General features: G+C 47.2%; 1 protein-coding gene across 1 annotated transcript in view; it reads left to right on the forward strand.

Moving 5' to 3' along the window:
* Window positions 1-10,013, forward strand: part of ephb4b (eph receptor B4b) — a 40,863-nt gene extending 30,850 nt beyond the window's left edge. Inside the window, exons 14-17 of the mRNA XM_063015420.1 lie at window positions 2,431-2,580; window positions 2,689-2,882; window positions 7,914-8,057; window positions 8,421-10,013. Of these exons, the coding sequence (XP_062871490.1) occupies window positions 2,431-2,580; window positions 2,689-2,882; window positions 7,914-8,057; window positions 8,421-8,523 (591 nt within the window). The 3' untranslated portion in view covers window positions 8,524-10,013. The remainder of the gene's footprint in view (window positions 1-2,430; window positions 2,581-2,688; window positions 2,883-7,913; window positions 8,058-8,420) is intronic.
* Window positions 10,014-10,354: the final 341 nt, after the last annotated feature.

A 10,354-nucleotide genomic window follows, 5' to 3' on the forward strand; every position in this document is an offset into this window, starting at 1 on the left:
TCTTCTGCTTCAGATTCTTCTCATTCTCAATCTGGTCATATCCAATTCCCAAGTATCTCCTCTACTGCTGTAAACCGGCTTCATACAGAGAGTCAGGCACTGCTCTCCAACATCCACATCTTCTCCTTACACCTCCCTCACACCTCTGACCTTTATTCACTTATTTATTACAACCTAAACAAGAAGAACCAGAACCAGAACCATGCCGTTCTGTTTTAGGGTTTTCTTGTTTAAGGTTCTCCTCTAGTTCTTCTGGGTTAGGTTCTTCTGCTTCAGGTTCTTCTAGTTTAGGTTCTTGTAGTTCAGATTATTTGGTTCTTAGGCTCTTATGGTTTAGGTTCTTCTGGTTTTAGGTTCTTCTGGTTTTAGGTTCTTCTGGTTTTAGGTTCTTCTGGTTTTAGGCTCTTCTGATTTTAGGTTCTTCTGGTTTTAGGCTCTTCTGGTTTAGTTTCTTCTGGTTTAGGTTCTTCTGGTTTTAGGTTCTTCTGGTTTAGGCTCTTATGGTTTAGGCTCTTCTGATTTTAGGTTCTTCTGGTTTAGGCTCTTATGGTTTAGGCTCTTCTGATTTTAGGTTCTTCTGGTTTTAGGTTCTTCTGGTTTTAGGCTCTTCTGATTTTAGGTTCTTCTGGTTTTAGGCTCTTCTGGTTTAGTTTCTTCTGGTTTAAGTTCTTCTGGTTTTAGGTTCTTCTGGTTTAGGCTCTTATGGTTTAGGCTCTTCTGATTTTAGGTTCTTATGGTTTAGGCTCTTCTGATTTTAGGTTCTTCTGGTTTTAGGCTCTTCTGGTTTAGTTTCTTCTGGTTTAGGTTCTTCTGGTTTTAGGTTCTTCTGGTTTAGGCTCTTATGGTTTAGGCTCTTCTGATTTTAGGTTCTTCTGGTTTAGGCTCTTATGGTTTAGGCTCTTCTGATTTTAGGTTCTTCTGGTTTTAGGTTCTTCTGGTTTTAGGTTCTTCTGGTTTTAGGTTCTTCTGGTTTTAGGTTCTTCTGGTTTAGGTTCTGATGGTATTAGGTTCTTCTGCTTCAGGTTCTTCTAGTTTAGGTTCTGATGGTATTAGGTTATGATGGTTTTAGGTTCTTCTAGTTCAGGTTCTTCTGCTTCAGATTCTTCTCATTCTCAATCTGGTCATATCCAATTCCCAAGTATCTCCTCTACTGCTGTAAACCGGCTTCATACAGAGAGTCAGGCACTGCTCTCCAACATCCACATCTTCTCCTTACACCTCCCTCACACCTCTGACCTTTATTCACTTATTTATTACAACCTAAACAAGAAGAACCAGAACCAGAACCAGAACCATGCCGTTCTGTTTTAGGGTTTTCTTGTTTAAGGTTCTCCTCTAGTTCTTCTGGGTTAGGTTCTTCTGCTTCAGGTTCTTCTAGTTTAGGTTCTTGTAGTTCAGATTATTTGGTTCTTAGGCTCTTATGGTTTCCGTTCTTCTGGTTTTAGGTTCTTCTGGTTTTAGGTTCTTCTGGTTTTAGGTTCTTCTGGTTTTAGGCTCTTCTGATTTTAGGTTCTTCTGGTTTTAGGCTCTTCTGGTTTAGTTTCTTCTGGTTTAGGTTCTTCTGGTTTTAGGTTCTTCTGGTTTAGGCTCTTATGGTTTAGGCTCTTCTGATTTTAGGTTCTTCTGGTTTAGGCTCTTATGGTTTAGGCTCTTCTGATTTTAGGTTCTTCTGGTTTTAGGCTCTTCTGGTTTAGTTTCTTCTGGTTTAGGTTCTTCTGGTTTTAGGTTCTTCTGGTTTAGGCTCTTATGGTTTAGGCTCTTCTGATTTTAGGTTCTTATGGTTTAGGCTCTTATGGTTTAGGCTCTTCTGATTTTAGGTTCTTCTGGTTTTAGGCTCTTCTGGTTTAGTTTCTTCTGGTTTAGGTTCTTCTGGTTTTAGGTTCTTCTGGTTTAGGCTCTTATGGTTTAGGCTCTTCTGATTTTAGGTTCTTCTGGTTTAGGCTCTTATGGTTTAGGCTCTTCTGATTTTAGGTTCTTCTGGTTTTAGGTTCTTCTGGTTTTAGGTTCTTCTGGTTTTAGGTTCTTCTGGTTTAGGTTCTGATGGTATTAGGTTCTTCTGCTTCAGGTTCTTCTAGTTTAGGTTCTGATGGTATTAGGTTATGATGGTTTTAGGTTCTTCTAGTTCAGGTTCTTCTGCTTCAGATTCTTCTCATTCTCAATCTGGTCATATCCAATTCCCAAGTATCTCCTCTACTGCTGTAAACCGGCTTCATACAGAGAGTCAGGCACTGCTCTCCATTATTCACCGTCTCTGTGCAGTACCTCCACCAGCCAGCAGCAGCAGCAGTGAGGAATCCTTCTGTCCCTCCCACCCGGCGTACGTTAGCCAATCATGTCTGTGCAGGCGTGTGGCCAACCAATAGTAGATTCGATCATGAGTTGTGTTGATTTTTGTATCGTTGACCCTCGTCTCTCTCGTCGCCTCCTCAGGGTGGGAAGATCCCGATCCGATGGACGGCGCCCGAGGCCATCGCTTTCCGAAAGTTCACCTCCGCCTCGGACGTGTGGAGCTACGGCATCGTCATGTGGGAGGTGATGTCGTTCGGAGAGCGGCCATACTGGGACATGAGTAACCAGGATGTAAGTGTGAACACCTACAGATGATTCCAACCTCATCAGTAAGGTCGTATCAGTGATCGGTTTAACGGTATACTGAAACGTGCTGTTTCCTGTTCGTTCGTTCCTCAGGTGATCAACGCTATAGAGCAGGATTACCGCCTGCCCCGCCCGCCCGACTGCCCCGCCCCTCTGCACCAGCTCATGCTGGACTGTTGGCAGAGAGAACGAGCGTCCCGACCCAGGTTCTGCGACATCGTGAACTCTCTGGACAAGCTCATCCGAAACCCCGCCTCTCTGAAACACACCACGCCCACACACGACGGGTGAGTGACCAACCGCGCAAACGTTACCTGAACCAAACCGTACTGAACCGTCCGGAAATAAACCCAAACGTTAGTATTGTACTAACCATAAGCTATAACCTAACGAACAATCAAAGACTAATTTAGCACCAGCGTTACAGCTCGCCAAGGAATGACTGGGATGTTTGCATTTGGACTACATTTAGACTGTGTTTATTTAGACTGTTTGGACTGTGTTTAGATTGTGTTTAGACTGTTTAATCCATGTTTGGACTGTGTTTTTGTTTAGACTACATTTAGACTGTGTTTGGACTACATTTAGACTGTGTTTGGACTACATTTAGACTGTGTTTGGACTACATTTAGACTGTGTTTAGACTGTGTTCAGACAGTGTTTGGACTGTGTTTGGACAGTGTTTGGACTGTGTTCAGACAGTGTTTGGACTGTGTTCAGACAGTGTTTGGACTGTGTTTGGACAGTGTTTGGACTGTGTTCGGACAGTGTTTGGACTGTGTTCGGACAGTGTTTGGACTGTGTTCAGACAGTGTTTGGACTGTGTTTGGACAGTGTTTGGACTGTCCAAACACAGTCCAAACACTGTCTGAACACAGTCCAAACACAGTCCAAACACTGTCTGAACACAGTCCAAACACAGTCCAAACAGTGTTTGGACTGTGTTTGGACAGTGTTTGGACTGTGTTCAGACAGTGTTTGTGGGAAAGCGTCCATCCCAATGCTCTGCTGCCCTGAGCAGTGATTGGCCAGTAAAGATGAGAAAGATGAGCTCAGACTGCAGAACCCCCCTGTTTACTATGGTGGATCCAGTTTGGGGTTCACCACTTCACCCATAATCACCAGAATCCCTATGCCCCCCCCTCCCCCTCTCCCTCCCTCCCTCTCTTGGACGAGTCGATAATTGTCTGTGCAGAAGCTCAACCCAGGGTTTCATTGGTTAATGATTAGAAGAACAATAGTTTTATTAATAATCAATAACAGACCAAATCTAACAACCGCCGTTCAGACACAGTCCAAGATGTCAGCGCTGGTGGGTTGGCGTCATCCGAGTCGTCCCGTTTCTTGTCGAGTTGGCGTTTTGGAATGGTCTCAGACATCTACACAGCACCCAAACCCCACCAGGGTCTCTGTGTCCTCTGGATTTTGGAAGGAACGGCACGTTTCTGAGTGGAGCCGAGAGCTTCAGTCGAGCGTGAACAAAAGAGAGAGGAAGAGACGATCAGCTCTGTCGGGATGATGGATGATTGTGGTGAATTTTGGATTATTGGAGTTAAAAGGAAGAGCCGGGTGGTACTCGATTGTTCCTCGTCAGAAATGCCCTCATGAATACCCTCCTGCACGGAACAGACCGAAGGGACGGCAGATATGAAGGAAACGTTCCTCTGAGTCGAGGTTCCAGATGAGGACGCTGAATTTATTTGGGTTTTTGTGGTGCCCCAGTGGCGCTCTCGGTCGAGCTGCTCCGCCGACGTCCTCGGAAACACAGCTGGAGACAATTGGGGTAAAACGATGCCGAGGTCTCGAGTGCCATCGCCAGAGACTTTTATGTAGACGCCCCAGCATCTGGTTTGTTCTTCACGAGATGCAGGAACACACCTGAAGGTTCTGGAGAAGGCTGAAGTGAAGCCGTGGGCGATCACGATGATCGTGTTCGCGTGACTCGAGGCGGGAGGCGACTGAACAGACTGGCGGGGAACGACGATGAGGTCCCACCTCTGGAGCGAGAGCGTGGAAGGAATGAGCAGGAGCAGAGGATTGTTTCTCACAGCGTTTAAACACTCGGTATCTAAAGTGGTCCGATAGAAAGCAGGGACCCGGACGACCCCGGACGACTCTGAGGTCCAGATTCCTGCGGCTCGCTAAGCCAACAATAAATAACAGACGATCTGTGGACAGAGCGACTGAGGCTGAGAGACTATAAAACCGTGGTCTCCAAACCATAAACGCTTCACGGGCCAAAGATCTTTCAGTTCCTCGGTTGTGAGCTCCGGCGGGAGCGTGGGCCGCCGTGGAGGGATGGATCTCTTGAGGACTTGTTTTGCTTCGTGTGCTTCGCCTCTGAAGCAGTCGTTGAACTCTCTGGGTTGGAGTAGTAAAAGATCACGTCTCTGTTTGAAGCGTGAGCTCTATTCCAGATGAGTCGCTCCTCACATGAAAGCGTCCTGCAGAGGCAGAAGAAGACGAAGGTCATTTTCAATGTAGTGCTCAGCGCTAACATCCATCCACGGGACTCATAAAAGTGTGGACGGGCTACAGAAGCATCACGCCACGATTCTGGAAGATGGTCTCGATTGTTGAGGTTTTTCTCCTGTTGTAAATACACTGTATGGCCAAAAGTATTTGGACACTCAACCTCGTTGGCCATCCCATTATAGAGCGCCCTCCTCTGAAAAGCTTCTCACGAGACTTTTTGTACGACTGGGCACTGATTGATCAGTCGGTGTTCCGGTTCATCCCAGAGCTGTTGAGTGGGGCTGAGCTCAGGGCTCTGTGCAGGACGCTGGAGCTTCTTTAAACGGAACTTTTCAGAGCCACGGCAGGAAATGCACACGTGCATCAAGAACCTTTCATTTGATGGTCACTGCTGATGACGTCCAGCAATTGGACGACTCACGAGCAGGTTCATCACACCGAAGGTTCCAGAGGACGACATCAAGTCTCAGATGACCCTTGATAATGTTTAGGAAGTCTCTGTCTCTACACCGTGCCAAGAAGACCTTCAGGAAGAGAGCTAACACCAAGGTAATGAGTTCCATTCTTCATGTGGACGACGTCCTTCAAGCTCTTCTTGTCTGGAAGCAAGACGCCTCACTCCGTCTTCTAATAGTGCTAATTTTATATGAATGACCCATTAGGTTCTTTCATGCACTACATGGTCAAAAGTATGTGGACACCAAACCATTGCTTCAATATCCATTACAAAACCATGACCACTGATACGGATCCCACATCTTTTCTCTTGCAGCATCTAGCAGACACTATTCTCTGAAGCAGCTGACAATCTAAGGTCTAAGGGCCTTGCTTAGGGGCCCTTGGTGGTGGTGAGGCTTGAACCAGCAACCTTCTGATCATTAGTCCAAAACCTTACATTTTTGCCATTTTTTAGACTATTTTATCCAGAGTGACTAACTCTACTAAGACATATACTGTCTGAGCAAGTGAGAATGAAGGGCCTTGCTCAAGGGCCCAACAGTACAGCTTGATGGTGGTAAGGCTTAAACCAGCAACATTCTGATTTCTAGTCCGGGTCCTTAACCACCGAGCTACCACTTACTCCTCTGGAAAGACTTGTTAGGTGAGGCACTGAGGTTGGACCTTTAGGGTTTGGTTTCCAAAGGTTCTCAGTAGGGTTGAGATCAGATCTCCTCATGGAGGGTTCAGGATCATCCTGGAACAGGAAGAGCCTGCTAAACACAGCTAAACCTAATAACTACCAGGGGTGTCTACATAATTTTGACCACGATTCACAATTGGAGGACGTTCTGGACGTCCACTCAGCGTCCGGTCTGCAGAGGTGCCAGCGCGCCTCAGTGGGTGGGACGAGCCCAATTTATCACCCTCACTGCTGCTGCCTGAACTTTCCACCCTGGCTGTCTTTGTCAGGGTGGAGCAGTCGGGCTAAATTTGTTCGGGTCACGACGGGCGACCCGTGTAGGAACAACCAACCCCACACACACACACTCACACACACACACACGCGCGCACACACACACACACACACAGGTCAGTTCCTGCTGCCACTGTGCAGAGGGTCGACGGCGTTTGGCAGGAAAACGTCTCAGTGCTGCTGGATAAATGTGTCAGTCCGGAGCGCCCGTCCTCCTGTCAGAGAGGAATTTCCTGCTGGTCGAACAATACACACACACACACACACACACACCACACACACACACACACCACACACACAGTGAAGGACATTCCTTTACCTCCTGAAGCTCCGGGGAGTCACTCCTGTATGGTAATGGAGATCACATTCCTCCCAGTGAAGGATAAACACATGCAAATGTGCTCAGGAGCGTCCTGTCCATCAGAAGAGAAAGTGTGTGTGTGTGTGTGTTATTGTGATGACCCTCTCAGGAATGTTGGAATGTCCAGTCAGAGAGGAACGTCCTATAGGTCCCACACCGCTCTCTATACATTATGCTGCATTGCATAGTATCGTCTCGGTGAAGAACTTCTCCCCTCCTGATTCTCACGCTCGTCTTCGGTTCTGCATGAGGAGGGAGCTGCTGGACATTCGGACTTTTGGAGGCGTGTCAGTCCAGGCTCCTCATTTGCATATACACTGTTCTTGGGTCAGTCTGATTGGCCGGGGGTGGAGCAGTGGAACCTCTACGGCACGGTCGGGACCTGATCCCAAGTTCCTGAAGAAGATTCATATGGCCACTGTAGGTCCAAAAGTATTCGGACGCCTGACCATCAGCTTGTCGGACGTTAAACATTATTAAAACAGACTGACCCTCAGTGTTAAGCTTCTCACGAGACTTTGAAGTGTCTGTGTGTGGGAATTTGTGCCCGTTCAGTCAGTGTGGCTGGGCGCTGATCGATCAGTTGATGTTCCGGTTAATTCCAGAGCTGCTGAGTGGGGCTGAGGTCAGGGCTCTGTGCAGGACACTGGAGCTTTTCTTCATGTCTTTTTAGAGCTGGAACAGGAAAGGACCTTCCCTAAACTATTACTGCAAAGCAACTGTTGTGGCTGAAACACATAAATTCAATAATTAGAAGGGGTGTCCCAATACTTTTGTCCATATAATAAGTGCTCGCGAGGTGTTCATTCCTTGCATTAGGCTCTCGCTGTGGTTCACTAGAGTCCTAGAGCTTCAGAAATAAATCCTTTACAGATGCTGGAGTTTTGTTAAACCAAAGGACCTTCCCTTTATATGACTGATTTATTTCACCTGTTAGCGACTGTTGTGGCTGAAACACGTGAATTATGAAGTTAGAAGGGGCGTCCCGATACTTTTGTCCAGTAGTGTATAAAGCTGGACTCGGCCGGATGTTCTGAAGCGCCGTTAACGTCCCTGTGTGTGTTGCAGGTTGTTGCTGGACCAGCGAGCTCCTCTCTCTCAGTGCGCGTCGGTCAGCGAGTGGTTAAAGGGGATCAAGATGGAGCGCTATGAGGAAAATTTCCTCCAGGCTGGATTCACCACGCTGGAGCTCATCTCTCAGATCAGCACTGAGTGAGTGATACACACACACACACACACACACACACACACAGTCGTTTATTAGCTGAACAAACAGAGAATCCAAAAGTATGTGGACACCTGACCATGAGCTTGGTTTGAAACCTGATTAATATGGAGTCCGCTTCTGTCCTGATGGAAGGCCCTGGCTATCAGGGTTCCAATTCATCCCAAAGCTATCCTGTGGGGTTGATGTCAGGGTCCTGTGCAGGCCTCTGTAGTTCCTCTACACCAAAACTATCAACGCTTGAAACCCCTAAACTCAGTCAGTAGGAGGGGCGTCCACATACTTTTGTCTATGTAGTGTACATTACCAGTAATAATAATGGAACCTCTTCCCTCCTGTCTGTCCGTCAGGGATCTGCTGAGGATCGGCGTCACTCTGGCCGGACATCAGAAGAAACTTCTGTCCAGCATCCAGTCCATGAGAGTCCAGTTCAAGAACTCTCTCAGATACTGAAGTGCCCAAAACTTCCCATCATCCTTTGCACTTCCAGCCCAGGACCTTGACACGTGACGGCCGAGCGGCCCGGCGGAGCGTCTCCGAAAGGAACGACCAACCAGTGGGGACAAAGCATCCGGCGTGGCAAAGTTCGTCCAATCAGAGCTCAGCGTTCAGTGACGCCGGCGTGGGCACAGAGACGTTTTGTTTGTTTGTTTACTTGTTTTTCACCTCTCAGCGTGGATATACTCAGTTCCCCCACACACTCCAGCGAGCTCGCTGGCGGATTCTTACCGAGATAGAGCTGCTCTCTCTGTGTGTGTGTGTGTGTGTGTGTGTGTGTGTGTATCCTCCACCACCTGTGCTGCCACCCCAACCAGCCAGCAGGAGTCGCTGTTGCAGCATCCGGTCTCAGACTGTTAAATCCGTCTACGGTGGCGGGACTTCACACGACCGTGGAGCGGAATTTATCCTGAGTGACTTACAGCCGGGGCAGCGGAGGTTCAAGGGCAGCTTGGTGGTGGTGGGACTTAAACCCTCGACCTTCCGGGGAAAAGTTCCGGTGAGGATCTAAACCGCTGAGCCGTCGCTGCCCGTGTCGCCGTGATGGCATCAGTTAGGTCACCCATGTCAGAATACTGATATTCAACAGTGCCTTAACCTGATTGGCTAAGCTCACACTCAGGGATGGACTCGCGGCATCGTCCTGTACACGCCCCTGTTCCACGTGACGGCCAATCAGAGTCTCTCTGCAAGAAACGACCTAATTTATGACATCATCACACAGAGGATCACGTTATGACATCATCACACAGAGGATCACATTATGACATCATCACACAGAGGATCACATCATGACATCACAAGAGGATCTCGTTATGACATCACACAGAGGATCACATCATGACATCACACAGAGGATCTCATTATGACATCATCACACAGAGGATCACGTTATGACATCACAGTGCCTTAAGCTGAAGTCTGCAGTGTTTCCACGTGTACAACAACATACCTGTGCCAACACTCTCCACAGTGCCTGAAGCTGATTGGCCGATTCCGTGCCTGGGCTTTTCGTCCAATCACATTTTGCGTCTGATTTATTTTGAATAATAAATATGTTTTTTATCTCTTTTTGAGTTTGTACGGGACAGAACGAACACACCAGCACTTTCACACCGGACACGCCCGCGGCGCTTTACTTTAGGACACACATCCTTCTAACTCCAAATACGGATGAAAGAGAAAGTGGGCGTGGCCTCCCGAGGACTGTCGCTATGGTTACACAACCGCTTCGCCTTCCTCTTCACAGATCGGCCGGGCGTGGCCCGCGATCGCCCCTCAGCGACAGGCCTCGAACCTTGAACTCTGTCTCTGGGAGGTTGCCGTGGCGACGGCCGCCCCTTTGCATTCTGGGAGTTTGTGGATCTTCATATTGAAGGTCTGTTATTATTCGAATGAGCCGATGATATTTGGTATGTTCTTTTTTATGGAATAAAATAATTAAATAAAACCATTTTTTTATCTTACAGTCTGTTGAAACGAGTAGTTTAGTTTAAAGCCATAAATATGTGGACGCCACTTCTAATGATTCTAGTAGTTTCTAATAGTTCAGTTGTTTACACACACTTCTGAAGTGTACAACATGAATTACTGTGTATAAAAGAAATGATATTATAAGCTTCAACCAAGTGCCAACAGTTTGGGGAAGGTCCTGTACAGCTCCAGGATAATTGTGTTTTGTGCTCCACCGGCCTGTACAGACCTCTAACTTCAACCTTACTGAAACATGTAAGATGCTAAAGAGTGTACACAATCAATTATTGTATATAAAATAAATAATATGCCT

The sequence above is a fragment of the Trichomycterus rosablanca genome, chromosome 19 (genome assembly GCF_030014385.1).
Source record: "Trichomycterus rosablanca isolate fTriRos1 chromosome 19, fTriRos1.hap1, whole genome shotgun sequence".
Lineage (NCBI taxonomy): Eukaryota > Metazoa > Chordata > Actinopteri > Siluriformes > Trichomycteridae > Trichomycterus > Trichomycterus rosablanca.